The following is a 25,277-nucleotide window of genomic DNA, read 5'->3' as shown; positions in this document are numbered from 1 at the left end:
TGACAAACGGTGAAGCAGTGTTTCGAATATTAGCAACGATCTTTCTTCTAGGCTATTGTGTCTGACAGATCCATGGAAACAGAGCAGCACAAAATGGTTTCTTTAGTTCCCTGTTTCCCATGCTCTTCTCATGCTGCTGAGGAAGAGAAGCCCACGGGAGCATTTTCAAACCTGAAAGTAAATGCAAATGTGCACAGCTGCTGGACACCAGGAGCTGTTGGTAGCTAAAACATTTCTGGAGGCCAAAATATGCACCAGTATGTTTGAGATGAGAAACAATAAAAATGAAAAGTATCAGGTAACCATTTAGAGGGTTATATGTGTCAAGAACTATATTAATGGGTTTAAATGCATTATCATGTAATTCTGACAAAAACCCTGCAAAGGAAGTACAATAATTCACTAAATATCATGGATGAGGAAACGGAACCTAACAGAATCAAAGAGACTTACTCAAAGCCACACAGCTCCTGTGTGATGAAGGCTGGATTTGAACCCAGGAGTGACTCCATAGCTGGTGCTCCAAACCATTAATTAATCAAGAATCTGAAAAACCAGCGCTCCTGTGAGAACTTCCATCCTAACTGCTCATGTCCCTCATCTGTGCTGTCCAACAGGAGAGCCACTGGCTACATGTGGCTATCAAAATTTAAACTGATTAAAAAGAAATGAAATTTGAAATTCAGTTCATTGCTGCTGAGCACTTAATATGTGGCTACTGAAGGAAGATTCCAAGATGGCAGTGGATTAAGTTGAAGCTACGCTGACACTCTCCCAGGACCAAACTGGAATTACAGCTAAAATAGAGAAAAACCATCCTGAATAATCATCTGAAGACCAGCTGGAGAGCACCCTCAAAACCAAGGACATAAAGTGGAGATTGCAGAGAGACTGGTAGGAAGTGTGGAGGCGTGAGAGGGCTGGCTGGGCTCCCTCAGGCAGCAGCTAAAGGTCCAGAGGGAGATCTCAGCTGTGGGGGTTCCCATTGAGAACTCTGGGGTCTAAACCCCAAACTGGGCTTCTCAGCCCAGAGCACCAGAACTGAGAAAGGTGTCCACATAACATCTGGCTGTGAAAAGCAGCAGGAATTCTGTCTGTCAGGGAGAGATGGCTGGAAATGCAGGCACCCTCTTAAAGGGCCAATGCACAAAATTTCAGGTGCAGCCACTCACCTTGGGCTCTGGCAGGGGGATGGCAGAGTGGACTAGAGCTGTGTGAGAAGAATCCAAGATTGGGGGCTCTGGGGATAGAGCTCTAATTATTGTGCTGAGTTATTCCCCCATATGGCAAAGGGCATCTTTCTCAGGCAGGCCTTTACCATCCAGGCAGTTTTTACCTGAGGGACAATTGCCTCACCCTTTTGAAAAACCTTTTGCCCCACCCTGTGAAGTTCATGTCTTGCTGTGGTCAACAGCCCGAGGTTCATTAAAAGGTGAGAATAACAATTAGTCTGCAAGCAAAGGTAGATCTCTGGATACTTTGAATCTTTGCCTGATCTGCTTCTGGATTCAGGGCTAGGAAAAGCAGACCTCAGTGCACATCTTGGTCCTTTCCAAATGCAAACAGCCTCAGCAGAGGGAGCCACAAGCTGTGGATTGCTGAGAGCTTCAAAAAGGGTACTTAGGGCCAGTCACAAACTGCATCTGACATTGTCCTGCACCAGAGACCCTCCAAAAAGACTGGGAGTCCTAACAGATCAACCTAATACATAGAAACAAAACCAAACAGGCATCCAAAATGGGGAGAAAAAAAACAAGCCCCAAAAGAAAGAATAAGAGAATTCTCCAGAAGAAGAGCTAAATAAAACAGAGATAAAAAATTTATCAGATATAGAGTTCAGAATAATGATCGTAAGGATGCTCAACAGCATGAGAAAAGATATGGAAAATATGAAGGAAATAAGAATGATATAACAGTAATAAAGAACACATTCAAAGGAATAAATAGCAGATTAGAGGAAGCTGAGGACTGGATCAGTGAATTAGAAGACAGGGTAGAAACAAACAGTAAATCAGGGAACCAAAAAGAAAAAACAATTAGAAAACAGGACAACTTAAGGGAGCTGGGGGACAACATGAAATGTAACAATATTCACGTCACAGGTGAAGAAAGTGAGCAAGGCATAAAAAACCTGTTTGAAAAAATAATGGCAGACAACTTCTATAACCTGGTGAAGGTAAAACCCACACAAGTTCAGGAGGCACAGAGTCCCAAGAAAGAAGAACCCAAAGAGGCCCATGTTCATTTTGATCATAATTAAAATGCCAAAAATTCAAGACAAAGAGAGAATCTTAAACGCAGTAAGAGAAAGCAATCTGTTACCCATGAAGAAGCTCCCATAAGGCTGTCAGCTGATTTCCCATCAGAAACTCTGCAGGCCAGAAGGGAATGGCATAAAGTATTCAAGGAAATGAAAATCAAAGATCTGAAAACAAGACTACTCTATCCAGCAAGGCTATTATTCAAACTAGATGGTGAAATAAAGAGATTTCCAGACAAAAAAAGGCTAAAGGAGTTTGTCACCACCAAACCAGTAATGCAAGAAATGTTAAAGGGACTGCTGTAACAAGAATGCTTGGGAAAGCTCCCCTGTGAAGCCGTCTGGACCAGGGCTTTTGGTTGCTGGGAGTTTTTATTTTATTTTATTACTACTTCAATTTCATCAGTTGTTTTTGGCCTATTCAGGTTGTCTGACTCTTCCTGATTCAGTTTTATATGATCTTACTCATATGTGGAATCTAATGAACAAAATAAACTTATGAACAAACTAGATCCAGAGACACAGAAGCATGGAACAGACTGACGAATCTCAGAGGGAATGCAGGGGTGGGTAGGAAGACATTAACCAAAGAACTTATGTGCATATTATGCATAACTCATGGACCAGACAATAGTGCGGTGAAGGACTGAAGTGGAGTTGGGGTGGGGTAGAAGGGGTCAAGGGGGAAAAAAGGGGACATTTTCAACAATACTTTCAACAATAAAGACAAATTTAAAAAAAACTCCAAAAACAACAACAACAATGTGGCTAGTGCAGCTGATGGCCTAAAATTATAATTTAATTTAATTTTAATTAATTCAAATTTCAATAGTCACATGTGGCTAGCGGCTACCATGTTGGACGGGGCTGCTCTGAGGACGTTTTCTCAGCTGCATCAGACATGGCTCACGCTGCTTTCCAACACTCTCAGAGACAGAGGGGCATTAGTTACTTTGAAGAGGGAGCCATAGAAAATCATGGGGATAAAGTCCCTGCCTCTTTCTTAAGATCAGAGACCATATGTTCTTCAAATGTACCCACGTGGCCTTTCCAACATTCTCCAACCCCCACATCTGACTGCCTTGTAAGTCACAGTGTGAGGACAAAAAATAAGAACAGACAAAACCCAGGCACTGTTCTCAGACACTGCTTGCATCAGCATCAGCAGGGAGCTGGTTAAAATGCAGGCTCCTTGGGGAGGCCCTGGAGTCTGTGTGTGAATCAAGCAGCCAATGATTCTGATGCAGGGCGGTCTAGCATTGAGACACTGCTTCAGAGGCTGAATTGCTTATCTCCTGGCCTCTTAAATAATTATAGCACATAAATCTTTCGAGAACAGCACAAATTGGGCTGGAAGCCAGGCAGTCATTGCTCTGCACTAATTGCTCACTTCTATGACATCGGGCAAGGTGCTTAGTCACCAAGGCCTTGTTTTTTTCATCCGAAACAAGGGGGTAAGGATATGTGCTACCTGCTCTCTAGGATGAATGAGAACACAGATGTGAAAGCATTCGAGGGAGATGGCAGTTAAAACACACTGTGTAGACATCCTGCAACCCCGAGACACCTTCTGCTTGTTAGCAGAGAGTGAACATAGATTTCACATTTTAAAAAAATGCACATTTTTTAAAGCTATCTCCACAAGAAGAGAGCACTCATTCTCGTGGGGTTTTGTTTGTTTCAATCCTTACCCAAGGATATGCTTTTATTTATTTTAGAGAGAGAGGAAGGGAGGGAGAGACAGAGAGAAACATGGATCAGCTGCCTCCCCCACTCACCCCGACCGGGACTGGACCCACAACCCAGGTATGTCCCGACTGGGAATTGAACCCACACCCCCTGGTGTACGGGATGATGCTCCAGAGGACCAAGCCACCCAGCCAGGGCAAATACACATTTTTAACTTGTCTGAAACAAGTTGGAGATTTGACAACATGGGCTCTTATTAGGTGCAGCCTGGTGTGATTAACATCATTGCTCTGGGGTCATATGCACAGGTTCAAACCCCTCCCCCACCTTTTAAAAGCTGGGCCAAGTTCTTCGGCCTCTCTGTGCTTGCTTCTTCAATTCTGCAATGAGAATTTAATAGTCTTCCTCCTTCCTAGGGTTGTGATAACTTAACTGACTTAATATTTATAAAGTGCTTAGAACAATGTTTGGCACATGGTAAGATCTATATCACTGTTAGTTGAATGAATAAATAACACTGCATGTGGCAACAAGCCACAGTGGCTGTCCGAGCAGTGGCTGTCCCCTCCAGATGGGGCTGACGTGTGCCAGTTTATCAGTCTCCACCTAGACTCACTTGACTCTGGGATCCCTGCTGTATTGGGTGGATGTGGTCTCCCTCCTCGGGGGTCCAGCCCTCGAGGGGCAGATACACTCAGTGTATCTTAGAGCAGTACATCTCAAGCTGTCCATGGTGAAGGACCAGTTTATTTTTAATCCATTGTGGGCTGATAGGTGCCTTCCTGAACGTGACTGACACACAGCAATGCCAGACAGAACTCACCCGGGGTTCTGCAGCACCTACGCAGGTCTGTAGCTGGACCAACAGATGAACACAGCGAACATACACTTGGATGTTGTCAAATTGCTCTAAGGGTCCCTAAACATTGTCCTTTCAGTACTTATCTCACTGAGGCCTGCGGCTGGCCCTGAGCTTCAGACGGCCCTTTGAGTAGTGTCATCCTAGGGGTCATCCACACGTCTTCCCATGTGCACAAACCAGCTAGACAATCTGCCTGGCGAGGGTGGGCATCGGGCTCATTCTCTCTGTCCTCTCCACTTCTGCCCTTTTCAGCTCTGTCCATCTCTCTTGTCTTTATCTGCACGCTAAACCAGCTGCCTAATGAGATACCGGGGTTCAGAACCGCCCTGGAAGCTGTCGTGGCCGTGCTGGTGCCCCAGGCAGCACCTGGTTTGCGAGCACTGCCGCCGGCGCACAGCTGCCCCTTCTCCCGAATGTTGCCTTTGCCTACAGGAGCTGCCTTGCCCCATCCCACATCCACCGCCCTGCGCCCCAGTCACTCGCCAGCAGCCCAGTGCCAATGACTGACTGACATGGCAGCACCGAGCGTCAGCCCCTTTGCCGCAAGCGGGGCCCAACTGTGCGTGCCAACACCCTCCGGAGCCCCCTGCGGGGCTGGGCTCCCGTCCACGGCATCCTTCGCTTGGCTCCTCCCCTGCCCTGTCCTGAGTCTCTCACTCCCCCTCCCTGCAGCACCCTCTCGACACTGCATGGGCATCCCAGTGTCTGCCTCAGGCTCTGCTTCTAGGGAACCCGATCACAGAGGCCACGTGAGACTTGGGCGCATCTTCCCCAGCGACCTGCTGGAGGGGGCACATGGCGGGAACCGCACGAAAGCCCTGAGGGCCGACCGGCACCAGGTCACCCGGGGATCACCCGGGCCGTCTGCCTGCCAGGCGAAGGGAGCCTACCTGTCGCGTTGGACAGGGCCAGCGATTCCATGGAGCCCCGGGGGGTCTGCTCCGTGGGCGTCATGTCCTCAGTGTATTTCAGGGAGCTGAGCGGATGGCGGGTGCGACACTGCTGGGCGGACATGCCCCCCTCCTCCTCCTCCTCCTCGTATTTGGGGACTTGGATGCTGCCTCGGGTCTCGCTGAAGCTCTGGCTGGACATGTCGCTGTAGCTCTCCTGGGACCTCAGCCTTCCCGGGTAGTAGTCCTCCCGGCACTCCTTGATGAAGCTGCCGCCGTGGCCCTTCAGCGCCAGGGACGCGCTCCTTTTGGGGTTGCTGAAGTGCTTGGGCCACATGTCCGGCTGCGCCCCGGCGCCCTGCCCGCCGGGGCTGTAGGAAGTTCGGATGTTGCACTGGCTGAGCAGCTGCAGGGGGCTCTGGGGCTGGCTCTGCTCCATCTTGTTTCCGTAATGGTAGGGCTCGTCCCGGCTCCGCCAGATGGGGTCCCGGTTGAGGCTGGGCGTCTGGCTGGCCAGGCTGAGCAGGTCCATCTGCAGCGACAGCGGGTCCACGTCGGCGGACAGCCGGTTGGAGCTCACCTGCAGCTGGCCGTGCTGGTTCAGCACGGGCTCCTCCGTCTTGCCCTTGTTCTTGCCGATTTTGGCGCTGCGCCGGGACTCCTTGGCCCTGGCGTTCTGGAAGGCCGAGTCGGAGGAGTCCGAGCCGTTGGGGTCCTCCCCGGCGCTGCAGGCCCGGGAGCAGAATATCTGGCCCTGTTTCGGGAGGAACGGCCGCCCGAGGAGGGACTTCTTGCAGTGAGCACAGCAGAAGCAGGTCTCGGTGGCGTGCCAGTGCTGGCCATCGTAGGTCATTTGGCCTTGGTCGATCCCTGAGGAAAGAAGACACATGGAAGAGGCTGACAAGCCGCTCAGGCTATTGCATTACATTGCGAAACATACAGCATGTGGTGTGGCTCAGGGCCCCAGATGTGGCAGAATACAGCGTCATTAAATCAGTGATCAGGCCCTGAGTAAATGGTACTCATGTCCTATTATGAGCGCCTCCTGATTGTACCAGTCAGCTCCTTCTTAACTCATTTGCTCTGAGAAGAGAAACTAGATCAAAATGGCCTGCCATGAATCCTTCTGCCTGGGCCACACTGCTCCAGACAGACAGCAATAATGATACCAACGGAGGAGAAATGCTCTGAATATGTGGAAACTCATTTAACCCCTCCACTGTAGGAGGGAGGTTCCTAATATTAGTTCCATTTTTCAGATAAGAAAACAGGGGCAGGGGAAGTTAAATAACTCGCCGAATGTAACACAGCTGAATATCACAGATGAGCTCTGTACCCAGGAAGCCTTGCTCCTCACGGTGACATTGACACTGCCTCCTTCACTCTGCCCAGGGGTCTGCACCAAGGTCAGCTCCTTGGAGAAGCCGTCCTGTCCACCCTACTGACACGCTCTCCACTATTCTGCACCCACACCTGCTGCACTTGTCCCTGTAGCACTCATTCCGCCTGACACTGGGCTGCTGCATCTGTGCATCTGTTGATCAGTTCTCTCTCCTGCTAGAAGTGAAGCTCTATGAGGACAGATCATTGGGTCTCTTTGGTTTCCCAGGAGCATGGCCTGGTGCATTGTAGGGGCTCTCCATATGAAGAATTGATGGATGAACTGAATCTCACCCCCAGTGTATGTCATTCCCCATGGTAACCACTACTGCAAAGCAGTAGAAAAGAGAAAATGTGGATTTCAGCTTTTGTTAAGGAAAAACCTGCTCTCGGTCAGGGAAAAGTTGGACATGGTTTGTCAAATACATCACCCCTCCACGAGCGTCCATGCCCTTTGCTTTTCTTCAGGAAAGGGAGAAACACATTTTGTCCTGTGCCAGGGCTGTGCCTGGCTTACATAATCTCTTTGCACCTGTATGAGACCCTCCCACACCCCCGGCTGCACTTACTTCTCAGTGTCCCTCTGCCTTCTTCTGTTTATAGGACTTAATCTCCCTGCCAGCCTTTGGCCATGAGCTTTGGGCGGGGCTAAAGTTACACCTGGACCCAGCACTGAACCACTGACTGGTTCAGGGGTGGGTATGTGACATGCACCAGGCCAAGAAGAGTCACCTGGGACTGTTGCTAAGATAGTGACACAGGGACGCTCTCTTTTGACAGCAGTTCCTGAATGGGCTGAATGAAAGCCAGGAGCTGTTGAGACCCTGTACTGTGGGGACAGCCTGCCAAGAATGCAGTACCACGATCGCTGTGGGAAGGAAGGGGACCTCTGCTGGACTCCTGGTGATAAGCCTTTACCTTTGGTGGCTGAGAATCCTAAGGCTTTCTAGGAATAACTTTGAGAGACTTGTCCAGAGAAGCGGTGAAAAAAACAGAGAGAGAAAAAGAGAAGGGCAATAACAAAGGCAAACAGTGGCAGCCTCTCCAGCCCTGTTTGTGCTCTCCCCTGTCAGGTCCCTGGAGCCCAGGGAGAGCCCAGGCGAATCCCAAGGAGGGCCCAGGGAGAGCCCAAGGGGAGCCCAGGGGGAGCTCAGGGAGGGCCCAGGGGGAGCCCAGGGAGGGCCCAGGGAGAGACCAGGGAGAGCAAGGCATAAGGCACATTCTCCTCTTGGCTCCTCCCCAAGCTAAGGGTCTTGGTTTCACTAGGGGTCAGGCCCTAGGGACTAAGTGGGGATTTTTTGGAGGGACAGGAGCAGCTACAAGGGCCACCCCAAGGGGAGTGGGACACTGGATCAACTGGCTTTCATTCAGCACAGCATTCCCCGCAGGAGTGAGAACTGGCTGGGGCAGGCTCCTTCCACAAGTCCTCCTTGGCTCCAGGCAGGAAGCAGGGCCATCAGAGCTCTCTAGCACGTAAGAGTGAGGCTTTAGGATTCAGGCCAACACAGGTTCAAATCCCAGGCCCCTGCCACTCCAGCTGGTTGGGAAGATGCTGAGGTCAATCAGCTTGGGTTCAAATCTTGGTTCTGCCCCTGTCTGGCTGTGTGACCCTAGGCAAGTGACTTTATCTCTGGGCCTTGGTCTCTCCCTAATAAAACAGGAATCATTGTAGTACTCACTTCATGGGTTGTTGTGAGGATTGACTGAGTTAATATGCAGAGAATGCTAAGACCTGTGCCTGTAACTATTCTCACTGCTCTTCTTGTATTTTTATTAGGTCTTAATGCCCATCTCTCTCTTGGCTCTGAGGGCTGCTTGCTGGATGCAGGCCAGGAGAGAGCTCAGGCTGGCTTGGTCTTCCCTCCTCTCTCGCCTTCTCTCCTCCAGGGAGCTCATATTGCCCTCCCAGATGCCCTGGGTCCTTGCTGTGAGCTCCTACTCAGCACAGATCCCAGCAGCTGCTGGCTCCCCACTCCCATCACAGGTACCCAGGAAAGCCAATTCCTGCGCCTGTCCTCCACCGGCTTAGTGCTTTTGCGAGGAAACACACTCAGATGTGCAGCAGGGGCCTAACTCTGGGGATGGCGGCCTGGCCTCCCAGAAGGCTAGGCCGCCATGGGGAGTGGAGGGGGAGACGCGTTACAAAGTGGCCCAGCAGACAGTGGAACGTGGTCCCTGATAAACATCAGCGACAGGCAGATGGAGCTCTGAACTGCTCCTGAACTCTAAACATCTGGAAAAGGGCTCTGCCGGTCCACATCTAAGTGCTCTTTTTCCCCCTCTCTAAGCCCTTTAAGTACTTCTCAGAGGGTGGATGTGTCTACTGCTGCTCCAGCCGCCGTCTGTTTATAGGACTGTTTGCTGTGTGCAGGCGAAAGTACTGTTGCCCTGGCAACAGCTGCCTGACGCAGGGTCTGCTCTGAGCAGCTATATAAATATGGAATATTTGTAGAATACAGTCAGAGTAAAGCACCTAGAGAGTGTGGTGTGCATACCCTTTCACTGTCGCAGGAAATTACGTTTTACAGAAAAGTGGACCTAGAATAAAAAAATCAGGGGCAGCATTTTAACCACAGCAGTGACAATTCTGCAGGCCTTCAGAGGTGTGCCTGCTATGGGAATGGTCGGATTTTCTCTCTTCCAAGCCGCTAAGCGAAAATCGTAAGTGGCAGTTTCTGTAGAGGCTTTGAAGCCTCCAAGGAAAGAGACAGAGACATAGAAATACTAATGAGAAGGGGGCATCATTGCTGTAAGTGTGCTTTCTGTACACTCAGCCCCTCTTATCCGAGCAAGCACCTACTTGCAGATCCAGAACCCACAGCGAGTAATGTGGGGCAGGTAAGGTGCACTGACTCCCCTGACAGCGTCTACCCCCGCCCCTCCTCACGGGCCAGCCACCTGTCTAGACCAGGGTCCCCATTCCCTAACTCTTACCATAAAAGGAAGCTTTTCTCTGACTGTTTGGACCTTGTGAGAATGAAAGCTGTTGAATTTTTGGTTGAGGCGCCAGGTCATGAGAGAGTGAGGTGTTTAGGGGCTGGGGGAAGGGAATCTGGGCATCACTCAAGGCCCTGGAGGGAATGCTGCTGGGCAAAGGTGGGCGCAGCGATGTTCAACCTTGGGCCTGGCAGGGCCTCCATCCAGAAAGGCCTCACAGAAGCAGGTCGTTTGGGATGGATGCCCAACAACAAAGCAACATTGAGCACACATAGGTGCCTTGTCCACAAAGCTGTGATTTTTATCAACACACAAAACTCCAAATTACGAGCTAATTTTTCATCTGACTGCTTTACTTCTGATGAACCAGGGAGACAAAACCACTTTTTTTCTGTTCCTGATAAAATCTTTAAAGTCGGGCAAAATGGGCTCCTAGACTATCTCCACATCTACCCACTGCAGGTAAGCAGCTGGAAGTTTCTGAGCACATTTCTTGGAATTACACAAACCACAGGAAGACCAGGCTGTTGGCCTTATGGACAGTCATCCACTGCCAATGGGTTTTTCTTTTAAAGGGCAGAAGAGGCAAGTTGAACGAAGAAGCCACAGATGATCCGGAAGAGCGTTGGAGGGCAAACAAATTGGTTAGTGTTTGCGAAGGGAAAATGATTTTCACCATCTCAGGGCTGCCACTTACTTGGGGAGTTTATTGCTTATGAGCTATTTGAGGTTCTCTTGCTTTGGATTTGGCTGGGTCAGCTTTTTTTTTTTTAAGACATGCTTGCCAGAAACGATTTGGTTTTCTTGACTATTCCTTCCTACCAAGAAAACTGCTTTGGATTCTCCCTCTGTTGACACTCGAGTTTCTCCAGGAAGGCAGCGGAAGACACCTGTTTATATTTCCCTTCTGAGACCTCTCCCCCTCCCCTGGGCAGTGGGGCTGTGCGTCACAGAGCCCCACCTCGGGGGTGGGCCTATGACTCAGGCAGGCCAATAGGAATCTAGGAACCCCTTATTCTCTTGTTTCCAGAGCAGAGCATATGACCAGACCAGGGTCTGTGGGAATCCTATATAGAGAATCTGATTTGTACACCAGGAGAGACACAGCCCCACTGCTTTCTAGAATACAAGTGCTAAGACTATGTATAACTGGAGGGTCACCTTGGTTGCCATGAGAAAGCAGCCTGCTCTTAAATGATGCTAACAGAAGACAAGCTGAGGTGAGACAGAGGGAAAAAAAGAGTTTGTTTAAACCCTTAATCCATCCCTACCTGAAGCCAACATATTCCTTGGCCTTTCTAGTAATGTACGCCAAGATAGTCTCTTTTTCACTTAAGCTCCTATGAGTTGGGTTTCTATCATTTGCACCCAAAAGGATTCTAACTACACCAGACAAACGAAGGCCCAGTCCCAGCAGGACCGAGCTGAGCCCCAGGCGTCTTCTCACCTATGTGTTGGGCGCAGGTGTCGCAATATTCTGCATACAAGGACTCGAAACAGTGGCAACAGTAGGGCCTTCCCTCCTTCATGATGTAGCGCTGGCCGCCCAGCACTGTCTCGCACTCGAAGCAGCAAAAGTGTTTCATGTGCCAGTGCCGCCCCTCAGCTTCGGTGCACTCGTCGGCAAAGATGATCTAGAGACGGGGAAGCCAGATGTTAGGACCAAGCCACGAGAATGCACGTTACATGAGGAAAGCTAGCGGGGCCCACACGAAAAGGTGGGAAAACAGGTCCCACCCACAAAGTATTAAACAGAAGTGGATCTGTGTATGTTCATTCTATAGCTAAATCAGCTCCTACACTTGGACTTGCCTAAAGTACAATTCAACATGGTTTCTGGTCTGGCCTGTAATTAGTTTAACCACATCTTAAGACGAGAAAGAATGTTCTACTATGAAGAATATAAAGCAGGACCCAAAACTCACAGTTCGTGGGCACTTTGAATGTACATATCTGTTTTAGTTGGCTAATACGCAATATTTTTAAAAAGTGGGAAATGTCATTGAAACACTTGGAATCCTGGTTTCTCTTTTGCACGTATCATATTTGACAACACTCGCTATACATTCCCGCGTGGTCCCAGCAGCTGGAGCTGGAAGAAAGGCTGCTGCTCTCAGGTGAGTGGTGAGTTCTCTAGTTTGGTCATACTCCTTGCCACTCACTGTTGCCTTAACATGAGCCACCTTCATGTGCAATATCTGAGTAGCCCTCAGGAGCATTTGTGTTTTGACCTTTAACACAGAGTTTTAAAAAATTTAAAGCATGGATTTAAAAGCTTACTACAAACTACAGTAATTAAGGTAGTGTGGTACTGGTATAAGAACAGACATGTAGATCAACAGAACAGAATTGGAAATACAGAAATAAACCCAAACATTTATGGCCAATTGATTATCAACAAGGGTGCCAGGGACATTCGATGGGGAAAGCACAGTGTCTTCAACAAATGGGGCCAGGACAAGTGGAGAGCTGCATGCAAAAGAATGAATCAGAACCCCTATCTCACACCATACACTACAAGGAACTCAAACGGGATCAAAGACCTAAAGAGCCAAAAACTATAAAATGCTCAGAAGAAAACACAGGTGTAAATTTTCATGACTTTGGGTTAGGCAATGGTTTCTTAGCTACGACACACTAAAAGTGTAAGCAACAAAAGAAAAAATAAATAAATTGGGCTGCATCCATGATAAATACTTCTGTGCTTTAAAGGACATCATCAGGAAAATGAAAATATAACCACAGGATGGGAGAAAATACTTGCAAATCATGTACCTGAGAAGAAACTAGTATCCATAATATATAAGCAACAGTTACAATTCCACAATGAAAAGAAAAATCACCTAATTAAAAAAATGGCCAAGGATTTGAATAGACATTACTTCAAAAAATAAAAATATACAAATGGCCAATAAACACATGCAAAGATGCTCAACATTATTAGCCATTAAGGATATTCAAATCAAAACCACTTTATACCCACTCAGATGACTATAATAAAAAAAACAGGCAATAAGTGCTGAGAATGGGGAGAAACTAGAATCCTCATTTACTGATAGTGGGAATGTAAAGTGGTGTAGCTGTTCTGGAAGAAAGTTTGGCTTCCCTCAAAAAATTAAACGTAACCCTAGCAATTCCATTCCTAGAGAACTGAAAATATATGTCCACACAAAAACTTGTATGTGAATGTTCAAAGCAGCTCTGTTCATAATAGTTAAAAAGTGGGAACAACTTAAATGTCCATCCATTGAAAAATGGCTATACAAAATGTGATATATGCATACAACTGACTATTATTCAGCCATGGAAAGAAATGCAGTGCTGATCCATGCCACAGCATGGATTTAACCTTGGATCCATCACGCTAAGTGAAAGAAGCCAGACACAAAAGGTCATATATTGTGTTATTCCATTTATATGAAATGTCCAGAATATGTAAACCCATAGATTAGTGGTTGCTAGGGGCTGGGTGAAGGGGGAAAGGGAAGTTTCTGCTGATAGAGTTCCTTTTTGGGGGTGATGCAAATGATCTGGGATTAGACAGTAGCGATGTTTGCACAACTTTGTGACTATATTAAAAATCACTCAATGTGGACACCTTAAAAGAGTGACCTTATGCTACCTGAATTGTATCTCAATACAAAAATTTCAAAGCACTTAATTCATCATATTCTATTTGCCGTTAAATAGCATAATATTGTTTCATGAGCACTCATTTGCAGATGTGGAAACTGAGGCATGAAGGTAAGGCGGCTGCCTAGAATCACAGAGCTGGGCTCGAACTCAGTTTCCCACTACCTGCTCAGAGGGTGTCTCTAGAACAGGACTATTAGCATTGGAATCCAAAGTGGTTAAGGTTCATCAGCTTCCTCCGAGAAGAGTGAATCTCTCACAGGCAGTTTATAAGGAAGAAATGCCCGGGTAATAGGGAACTCTGCCTAAAGGGAGGAGTGTTGTTTATGCAGTCCCATATTTCTGTTTACAGGGTCAGGGAGAAGCAAAAATCCATTCTGCGCAGGAGGAAACCCTGTCCAAGACCTTTCCCCCAGTGATTCCCATAAAAGTGGTCAGCTTTAGAACATTCTCCTTTCTGCTCCAAACTCTTAAATTGTTTTTATGGAGCTATAAGCGCCACACGTTTACAGCTAAACCAGGTGTTCTAGTCTCCAGTTCACAGATCACACCTGGGTGTGCTTCCTGCCGGTGGGAGAAAGCACCAGGCCTGGGGCTTGTGTTCCTGTCTCTGTCTTAACTCCGGGTAGCAAATTCAAGTTCTTGGAGTGCGGGGCAGGGGTATCCTAATGGAGTATCCATCTGCCTCCTGAATCCTCATCAGAATTTTTGAAAATTGTGGGAAAATTACATAATGCTACCAGTTTTCTTCTCAAACCAATCTGTCCCTTTGAAGCTCAGAAAACAGAACTTTTTAAGATGTAAGCGGCAGATCATTATTGATGATTCCTCCCCGGGATTCGGGCTGAAGCCCAAAGCTGCACACCGCACTGTTCTTCTCCCCACCGTCCTGAACGGACCTAGTCCCCAGAGTCTCAGCTGCAGAAACGAACCGCCTTCCCACCTGGGTGTCCACGACACCGCTGCGCTCAGGAAAACGGGCCACCTCCCGGGCCTGCTGGCCACCAGGGATGGGTGGGGCCTCCTCTCAAAGGGTTAATATGAGGAGGTGGCATGGCCTGTGGTTTTCCCTGCAGGGAGCCACGGGACGCTGTGTTGGCTGTGCCACAGAGGGCAGTGGGCAGGGCTGCCAGCCCGCAGAGGGCACACTGACCTCGTCACAGGCCGCACAGCGCGGCTTCAGGCACTCGGCGTGGTGCCTGCCGCAGTATATCTTCCCATCCTGGTAGAAGTAGATCAGATCCACCAGGAGCTCGTTGCAGACGGTGCATATGAAGCAGGGTGGGTGCCAGCAAACACCGTGGCCGGCGCGCGACGCAAACACGGCGATGTCCCCGCCGTTAATCTGGCCTCCGCACTGTGAGGCAAACAGAAACGTGAGTGTGAACACCGGGAAGCGTGAGTGTGAACACCGGCTCCCATCTCTCGGTACCTTGCACGGTGATAAACGACCACCACCTCCACTAATAGTCGACTGCTGGCACTTATTTTCCGATTAGTCCCTGTGCCACCTGCTTCACACACCCTCCCCCACTCTCGTAGGGCCACCAAGTAAGATGACGATGAAGTAACTGAGAAAAAGAGGACTTGCAAAGGTGGGAGAGAAAGGAAAACTCTTGCAGGCAGGAGGTGAACTTACACAGAGTGAAGGTCTCATTATCTTTAGATTCTCCAAACTCCATCCAGAGGCACAGCCAAGTTTAACACCGGGAGGGGTAGGCTGTGGGGGCTGAGGGTGGGGAGGGGGGCTGAAAGATGATAAGGGGAGTGGGTTCATTAAAACGTGCCCACCTTTAACTATTTCTCTGAAAGTCTTTCAGGCATGCTTTTAGCCAGCTTCCGCTAACATCTTTTTACAGAATCTTGGTTGAAAATGCACCCTTCTACGACCAGACTCTGGAACCAGCTTCTTCCCTCTCCCTCCCTTAGCTTCCCACTCAGGTTCCAAAGGTGCTTTCCCGTCCAGAAAGGAGCAAGGCAGAATCTCTGACAACCCACGCTTATGGCTGGGGTTGGGGTAAAACAAACAGGGCCTAAGGGTCTTTGGGGGAGGAGGCAGTGGGGGAGGCAGTGGGTCCAGGGGCAGGCTCTCTGCTGACCAGGGCATTGACCTTGAGGTTCACAGCCTGAGGGTCCAGTACTATAGCCCTACATGAGAGGCTGATCTCTTGGGGCAATGTCTAAAGAGTAGAAAAGCTACCTCCAGACATGGACCTCATATGGGTTGAAATGCTTTCCAGAAAAAGTACAGATCTCATGGAACAGTCTCTGGGAGCTTGTGCATGTGGGACCAGACAAAAGAAAGACATTATGGTACAGAAAGCACTACCCCTTCCTCTTGTAACATCAGTAGAACTGAGGCACATTAAAATTTTTAAGAGTTTACTCCAAATAATGAATGAAATTGTGCAGCACCAAACTGAAGGCAGGCGGAGTGCTCCCCCGGCAGGAGCTCAGGGGGAGGTCCTCATAGAGAAGAGGGGGAAGCAAAGAAAGGAATCGTTTGATTGGAGCGACTTAGGCAGTTGCCTTATTTGGGAAAGCCTAACTGGCATTTGTGATTGGTTGCTCCTAAGTTTCATTTTCTTGGATTCCAGTACCCTGATTCTGGCTGAGGTTTTGGTTTGCTTATGTAGGCTACAGAACAAAGCATTAGGCCTCTTTGTTTAATTACTTTAACAGTACAGAATCCCATTTAATCTCAACATAATTCTATGATGTAGGCATTTGTTATCCCCATTTTGCAGATAACAAAACTAAGAAAAGTAACACAGCCAAGGTCATCTGGGAGAAATATGAACCAAACATGTCTTTCTGCCTCTGTGCTCTTGTCACTATTCTATATTACTTCTGACATCTGCCCACAAAATGCCCAACCTTCCTTCTGTCTTAGGTGAGCCCAGCTGGGCTGGCTACAGTAGAAGGACCTGAGAGTGGCAGAGGTCCTGAATTGAGCACGCCTAACCTCACATCTTAACCCAGATGACCTGCATCTCAAGGGTGGGTCTTAAGGATGAAGAAAGACCCCATTGCCAAAAATCTGGTCTTTTGGATCCCCTATTAAGTAGTATCTTCATTCCATCCACCTGAACCTTCTCACTCCATCCCTATGAAATGTCAAAAAAACCCCAAAAGCCCCCAAATCACATCCAGTCCCCTCAGGTACTATCTTGCTTTCTCTTTACTGATCTGGCTCACATATATTCAGCACCTGAATGGGTCCCTTTAGAGCTTAAGTAGTTAGCTGGGCCTGTACAAAAAGCAGCAGGGCTAAGTAAGTGCAGAAAATGACATTCAGCGCCGGAAGGCTTTGGGCACCTGAGAGGAGGGGCAGGGTGAACACAGACAGGCTGGATTCCCACCCCTCTGCTTTCTTTTTCTTTTTTTATTGATCTTATAGAGAGGAAGGGGGAGGGAGGGAGGGAGAGGGAGAGGGAGAGGGAGAGGGAGAGGGAGAGGGAGAGGGAGAGGGAGAGGGAGAGGGAGAGGGAGAGGGAGAGGGGGAGGGGGAGGGGGAGGGGGAGGGGGAGGGGGAGGGAGAAACATTGATTGGCTGCCTCCTGCACGCACCCTGATAGGGAATTGAACCCGCCACCTTCAGGCATACAGGATGACGCTCTGACCAGCTGGGCCACACTGGCCAGGGCAATCCCCATCCCCATCCCCATCCCCCTGCTTTCTTTAAAACCCTCCTCCGTCATGCCCTGAGCACTTTACAGGAGAGCAGGAGAAAAAACAAATCCAGACTCTTCAACCCAGTGAGGTCCTAGGGAGAATGCAGGGGCTTCATACACTGCTAAAGAGCCCTCAAACCAAGGAGATGACCATTTACCACCCTTTAACTGTCACTGGTCCTGGGACAATCCTGGGAAAGAGGCTGGCCCATGCTCCAGGCAAACTCCACTTTCTAAAGGACTCATTTAAAATACAAATCCATCACATGGCATTCCTTGGCTTAACTCTTTCCAATGGATGCGTAACGCCCCAGGCCCTGGCCCTCTGTCAGCTCTCCTCCTGCATGCCCTCTGTCCTGCCACACTGGCCACCAGGCCATTTGGTGAACAGGATAGAAATGCTCCTGCCTCAGGCCTTTAAGCTGTCTGTCCCCTCCGCCCCCGCTGCCCCCTCGCCCAAGGCCTGCATGCTTCTTTCTCTCAGCTCTGGCTCATGTTGCTCAGAAGCCACTTCTAAGGGGTTGCCTTCCAGGCTACTTCTTGAAAACTGCAACGCCCCCCCATCCCTGCTGTATTTTTTTCTACCTTGTTTATTTATGTTACTGTCTGACTTTCCCCCTAGAACGTAACTCCTTACAAGGGCAAAATCAAGCTCTTAAATTTTTGGTTCTTTGCTGTACCCCCGCCCAGAACGGTGCCTGGCGCAAAGCAGGCACTGCAGCAGGTGACTGCAGTGAGTGGGGAGGGAGAGGGAGCCAGGGCAGCCCCTGGAGCCCCGGGGGCCACGCTCACCTGCTCACAGATGGCTCCGGTCATGGTGACGGGGAAGGGCCTGACATTCCCTCGGCCCAAGTTCTCGCGTTTCCTCTGGCTGCTGAAGAGCTTCAGCTCCCGCTTCTCCTCTTCATCCAGGGAGTTGCAGTATCGGACCTGAGGGGACACACAGGGTGGCGGGGAAGAGTCGCTCGCGCCCTTTGGGCTGCCTGAAGCTCATGCCTCAGTTTTCTCATTAAACACGCTCCTGTTTGGTTTTATGGTCCTGGCCTGTACTTTACCACCCCCAGGCTTGGGGACATTTGAAACGAGCATCTCCCTAAGACTACTGACAGCCAAAAGAACTTACTAAAGGCACCGAACTCTGGAGCCCAAGGTTTGGGCAGGATGCAGGTCTACACCTGCTCCCCACCCTTACTGCCTCACTCCGCTCCCCACACTAAGACCCAAATCCCAGATCTGGGGCTTTCTCCTTCTTTCAAATGGATCTGCAGCTTCAAATTGATTGTGGGGCCCTGATACTCTCATGCCCGTGTGCCCACATAAGTGGTTCCTGGCACAAATGGACTGCTCCAGGCCAGTGAGCCAGAACCACTGTCAATGGGCTCACAGCTTCTCTCCGCCCATCTCATTATTGGGAAAATGGGGAACCAAAGGCTTGAGAATGAAGAGATGGCTCATAAGCATCTGTGTGGCTTCATGGGAGTCCCTGCCTGACTCTCTGTGAGCAGGAGGAAAGAGCCGCCTGCTGGGCTTTGGTTAATGCATCAGCTTGCATTAAGCTATGCTCCGTCTTATCAGACACAGACACAGATACACAGGTAAGGGAGGGACATCAAAGACATTCAATCCAGTATTTCCACCTTCCCCGATGTCTGCACACCTTGAGAATTCTGTCATAGTCTTGAACTATTACTTACTTAATACTGTTTTAAAACTGACTCACTTTTTAAAACCTGAATATGTTTACTTAAAAAGAAAGTGTATTATGATTATAAATGGAAAATAAGAATTACCTGTAAAAAACAAAGGGTGACCATAAACTAGACAGAGTGAGAACCAAACCACGCTGTTAGATTCTACTTGGCTACTTCTGCTGTGGGAGATCCTGAAATGTGGATTCTTAATGCTGCAACTTCAGAGTGGACGCCAGGAGGACCTGCAGAAGTGTGCTACACCTGCTAGCACCAAACTGAAATGTCCCCCATGATCATTTAACCAGTCAGGTACGAGGAATGAAATACAATTTAAACGGAAGTGACTCACTCATTACATGGTTCAATTTTATTTACTGCCTTGTCCATGTTCCACCTTAAGTCCTGTATGTATCTACCTCACTTTGGGAAACATTGTCTTAATCCCACTGCCTGTCTTACTTTAGAATAATCTGAGCATCAGAAAGGTTAACTGACGTGCTCAGATGGTTTGTCATCCAGATACAGGGAACCTCTGAACTAGACTGGTGCAGCCTAATTTGAAAACCAGGGCAGCTGTAGATACCAAGGTTGTCTTCTCGGAGGAAAACAGAATGACCAAATATTTACTTTAGGGTCACCCTCTGTTCTCCAAAGGGCCAGTCAAATGGGTGAAATCTGCCTACTGGGCCAAATGCAAGGAATTCTCACCAACAGGAAAAAGGCATTTGAGAGGTCTCTGATCATGAAACCACAGTTAACCTTAAACAGAATAAACCATTAAAAGCAGAAAAGAGCAGATCAGGTCCCTCTATCATGTAAAAAAGAGTTAACGGAAAAACCGTCTTCACATAGATATCCCAGGCAGAGAACTGCAGGAAGAGAGCAGCCCAGAATACCTGGTTACACCACTGGCTTTTTATGGACCTGCTTTTAAAGAAAGGCACACCCCTCCTGCCTGTAAAACCCACATTTTCACTTCCAAATTAGTTAACTGGGCATCAGGTTACAAGGCTTGCTCTCAGCTTTAAAGACAAAGCATTACTTATACATTTTTTATGAAGTCTGAAATAAACAATAGCAAGGGGAAGCGTGGCTCTCGAGGAGATGCTTCAGTGCTTAAGCTTCTGCTCCACTCATTCAAATTTTCCTGTGTGGCTCCTGATTTATCTTTTCATTCAAATGTGGGAAGGTAAAGACTAAAAAAATCAGTCATTTCCCCTGGGATCTAGCTTGCAGGTGAGGCAGTGGGTAGAAACCTGGTGTCTCACTCTCCAAAGGGGTTCTCTCTCTTTTCAATTGAAAATTCTATTGAAAATTATATTTTTGTTTAAAATGCAATCAGAGTTCAGCAGACAATTCAATTCTATGGGGTCAGTAATTTTACAAACGAGATACTTAAAAATTAATTTCTAGTTTACAAATCTAAACCCCTCAAGCATGATGGTCTTTTTTAAAAGGGTATTTAAAAATTTCCCTTTATGATCAATTTATCTTCGAAAATAAGAAATGCCTGCTTACAGCACCGTGGGTCTGGGTTCAGAGAAAGGACAGCCTGCAAGCCATACTTTCAAGGGTACAAACGATGACCTTAGCGAGTTGGACTTTACCTGACAAAAACTCAGATTTTCAGAAATGCAAATCTGGACACATAACTTCTGCTGTGTCATGTGGGAAATGTGCACACTCACTGAACGTGAAATGATGCTGAAAATTCAAGAGAGTCACACAGTTTCTGCAGGATTTGAACTGCCTGGGGAATCTCAATCGTCTCATGTGCTCAGGAAACCAGCCTCGTACATTCTTCTTCAACTAAGAAAACCTGGACTTGACCTTTACATTTTAGTGCTCCCTGGTTAACCCCAAATAGCTGGCAGTGCCAGGCACAGAGGTGAATCCAGCTCAGAGTGAGAGATCGCTTTTTGGTAATGTTCTGCAGAAGGTGTCTGACAGTTCCTCTTGGCTCTAATTAAGGAAGCTGAAACCTAAACTAAATTGCCCGAGTTTTTCTTTGGAGACCTCACTGATCACAGCATTCTATTGGTGGAAAGGCAGAGATTCAGAGAAGGTTCTAAGAAGAGTTTTCCTAAGGTCCCTCCAGCCCCTTACCTCATTGTCATGTGGCGGCAGCTGGTGTAATAGCTGCTTGATCCGCAGTTTCTCTCCGGGACTGTTGACATAAGGAACCTTCTCTTCTGGGAGACAGCTGTAGTACTGGTGAACCTGAGGGTGAAGAGCGCACAGATAACTGGTCCATTCCCACTTTCTGGGAAGGATTCCCACAGCAGGACACGATCTACTCCCACTGTCCTCACCCTGCACGGAACGCAACAGCATGCGTTTCTCACTGCAAGCAGAGAAATCCACCCCTAAAGAAAGAGTCCAGCAAATCGCCCATCTCTGGGGGGCTTTCCCCCTCTCTACAAGAAAAAACTAAAGCCAGCAAACTTTCCTGGAAAAAGAGAAATCGGCAAGCACGCGGGTGAACCCGGAGGGTAGGGCTTTCTCGGGAGGCTCCCCGGAAAGCTGACTTTACCATTTTCTCTGTTAGTCTCCAGCGTGTAACAAGCCTCCTGAGCCAACGGGATATGTCAGTGCCTGCCCTGGCAGCGCTGGAGCTTTTGGCACTCAGCAAACTCCTAGGTCCCTCAGCCTCCACCTACGTTAAAAGCCCTCCAGGTCTTGAGCCCTTTGCGAGGACAGGAAACAGCTCCCATCTCTCAGAAAAAGTCACCAGATCTGGGATACAGAGCATGTAATGAAAAGTCGCCATTAATAAGAGGATTTCTGTACATCCTAGACTACTCCTGCTTACGAGAGTCAGGACAGATTCTCGCACTTTCTAAGGCTCAGTTAACCCTGATGACTTTGAAAAGTACCAAGCATCTGATTTTGTCTGAGAAAAGAAAACATTCTATCACACAGCTGCATGTAAAACTAGGGAAAGAAAAAAACTGACCAAAACAGGAGGCATGCTATTATATAGGAGAGACCAAACAAACAACAACAAAAAACTCCCACAAGCTCAGATGACATCATGGAAAATACTTTCGACTACCTCTTAGCAGCATCCCGACGAGCTCTTGGGAAACAAAGCTTTCATTCAACATAAGAGAGAAGAAAGACGACTCGGGGCTCCAAAGTCGTCATATTCGCTACAGTCCACAAGCTTGGTCCAACTCCCCGAGTTTAGGGAGTCTTGGATATGCACACATGTTCTGGGAACGCCGGGATGAACAGTTACGAAAGCTCTGTCTACTTTGATCTCCAGAAATGAAGTCATAAGTGTTAGAAGAGAAGGGAGAAAAGGCTTTGCAATGACAAGGCCTTAAAAAAATGTGAAAGCCATCTTTATTTTCGTAACAAATAATCGTAACCATTCACCATCACGTGCATATCATCCTCTTGATCAAATCCCAAAGGCAACCATAAACAGACTTCTTGTCCTAGACTAGCTGGCTTTGGGGAGCCGGGGCCTCCGCGACTGCTCCCCGCAGGCACCTGGCAGGGAGCCAGTCCTGGGAGGGGAAGGAACGGCTCCAGGTTCGCGCCGCCCACAGGTTACCAGCCGTCTCCCAGAGACAAGACGCAAGCCCAGATGATGAGCTCCTTTGGAATTAGAAGCTGGTGCTGAGCCCCAGAGACCCGCGCCCTATGGCTCCTCAGGTAAGTGCCAGGTAGAAAAAGCAGACCCCAGCTGCGCGTCCTGGAGAAGGGCTTTGCCTCCTGTCAAAGAATTGCTTGTAGAAAGGCCTTGCTGCAACAACACTGCCATTCTCACAACTCCCATGACAGTTATGGAACCTTAGGGACAGATGCTAACATGGAGTGACTCACTGGGGGCGCTGGCTAATGAGCAGTCTAAATTGAGCTTGACTGACCCCCTCTCAGTCGCCCCTCATTATTGACACAGCCCCCTCTTCACTACTCAGAAAAGTCATTCCTGAGAGCCCTTCTGAATTAGCACCTGCCAAGGCCCCTATGATACTGTCCATGGCTGGCCCAGGTGGGAGGCTCCCCTGAACTTTCCTTGGCATGGCCAGGAAAGATCTGCACCCCCTCACCCCCGCCCCGGCTGGACCATGTGCCACCTGTGTGTCCTCAGCAAGTTACATTAAGCACTCAGAGGCCTCATTATAAGATTGGGGCAATGAAATGAGACTATAGGCAGAGCATTTGCCCCTCAATGACAGTAAATAACATGAATGTATAGCAATCATTAAATTATCCAGCCTGGGATACTCCAAATGGAACAATCCATAGGCTTCCTGGACTTTCTTCCGTTTTAAAATGTAGGGCAACGCTGTCAGCTTATAGAGTGAGACCAAACCCTGGGACATGCCCTCCCCTTAGTCTAAGCAAGAAGGTTTGCAAGTAATAAAATGCTATTTAAGCAAGCTTGATTTCAGAGATAAAAATGGCAAGTTATTATAAAGGTGTGATGTTTTCTCCAGAAACACAGTAGTGTACTCTGGCCTTATGAGAATATGGAACCTGCCACTGGCAGGTGATGGGTCAGGGGTTCTCATCTCTCCACACTCAGTGTCCTCTATTCTCTCTCTCTGCAAATCTGCTCCTTACCTTCTCAGGGCTTAAGGTTTCCCATAAAACTTGAGTTTATACAACCTCGGTTCCTAGATTGACTTCTTTGCTCAAATCCAAATTCCCGAGAAAGACCCTGACTGCCCGTGTTGGGCAAGGTCCAAGAAGCTGGACCTTGGGCTAAAGAAGTTGCATACATTTGACACTGGAGGGTAAAGGAGTCCCCAACATGCAATGATGGAGAATTCTAGAAGTTCTTGGGAGGTAAATAAACATCTTCGTATGCTGAGGGCCATCCTGAGGACTCCGAATTCTTTTTTTATTTTATATTATTTTTCAATTACAGTTTACATTCAATATTATTTTGTATTAGTTTCAGATGTACAGCATAGTGGTTAGACAATCATACACTTTACAGAGTGTTTCCCCTGATATTTCTAGTACCCACCTGGCACCTTACATAGTTATTACAATATTATTGACTGTACCCCCTATGCCGTATTTTATGTCCCCGTGACTATTCCGTAACTACCAATTTGTACTTCTTAATCCCTCACCTTTTCCACCCAGTTCCCCAATCCTCCTCCTTTCAACCATCAGTCTGTTCTCTGTATCTATGAGGCTGTTTCTGTTTTGTTTGTTCATTTATTTTGCTCTTTAGATTCCACATATAAGTGAAATCCTATGGTATTTGTCTTTCTCTGACTGACTTATTTCACTTAGCATAATATCCTCTAGGTCCATCCATGTTGTCACAAATGGTAAAATTTCATTTTTATTTTTGGCCGAGTAATATTCCATTGTATAAATGTACCACCACTTTTTGTACCCACTTGTCTACTGATGGGCACTTGGGTTGCTTCAACAGAGGCAGTGACTACTCTTTGGGGACATAGCTCTATTTTTCCTGGCCTAACATCTCATGTTGCCTTTTATAATTCAAGCCAACTGACTACCATCACTGAAAATGTGTCCTTTCTACCATCATTCCAATAATTCTTCAAATATGGAATGTGCTAAAATATTGCCTCACAATAATTTGGTGGATGATTTGAAACCCTACCTAGTTAGTGAGATGCACCTTTATTAAAATGAATCAGCTAATATTAATAAATAAATCACCTACCAAATCACTCCCAAGTCGTGGGGTTAGAAAAATCACTTTCTAACCTGGCTGCGAGTTGTACGCCCCAGGACATGGGAATTACCCTTGGAATGCGGACCATTCTCCTTTTCTGAGAGCTTTCCCATCATCATGGAAAGATTAGCAGCTTTGTTTCTGAAACGATGGAATTCTGGAGACACCTGCCCTTTGCAACCCCCAGCCCACATTGCCTGTAATCTGGTCCTGGAGGTGACCGCCCTTTTGCGAGCCATTTGTGACACCCAGCCCACTTTGCCTACTCCCCATGCCTGTAATTCCTACTTTCCCATGTAATCTTTGTCCTTCTACCCAATATAAGCAGCTGGCTTTTGGGGGGGGGGGCAGCAGAGCAGATGTTCATGGATGACCGTTACTGCTCTCCCAGATTGTTAGGAATATTGCAATAAACGCTAAAATATGATCCAACCCTGTCTCTGCTTAACTGGCTCAAGTGACAGTCAGCCTGGACCCACTGTTGTCCAGGTTCACATTTTTTGGCGAATCCAAAAATTAAGTTGGACACCACCCCTGGAAACCCTGCAGAATGCTCATTTTAGCCCAAACATGTTTCACTTGTT

At 47.9% G+C, this 25,277-nt stretch overlaps 1 protein-coding gene across 7 annotated transcripts in view; it reads right to left on the bottom strand.

The window, feature by feature from the left end:
- The window catches only part of PRICKLE2 (prickle planar cell polarity protein 2), a 301,504-nt gene that overhangs the window by 35,569 nt on the left and 240,658 nt on the right, over window positions 1-25,277 (bottom strand). For all 7 annotated transcript variants that reach the window (XM_081160275.1, XM_081160277.1, XM_081160276.1 and 4 more), the window contains 5 exons: window positions 21,123-21,236; window positions 18,118-18,255; window positions 14,805-15,008; window positions 11,466-11,652; window positions 5,702-6,571 (listed from right to left, as the gene is read on the bottom strand). In XM_081160275.1, the coding sequence (XP_081016401.1) occupies window positions 5,702-6,571; window positions 11,466-11,652; window positions 14,805-15,008; window positions 18,118-18,255; window positions 21,123-21,236 (1,513 nt within the window). The remainder of the gene's footprint in view (window positions 1-5,701; window positions 6,572-11,465; window positions 11,653-14,804; window positions 15,009-18,117; window positions 18,256-21,122; window positions 21,237-25,277) is intronic.

The sequence above is a fragment of the Miniopterus schreibersii genome (assembly GCF_964146895.1).
Source record: "Miniopterus schreibersii genome assembly, chromosome: 15".
NCBI lineage: Eukaryota > Metazoa > Chordata > Mammalia > Chiroptera > Miniopteridae > Miniopterus > Miniopterus schreibersii.
The sequence above is the reverse complement of the archived record's forward strand: the minus strand, read 5'-3'. Positions and strand labels throughout refer to the sequence as shown.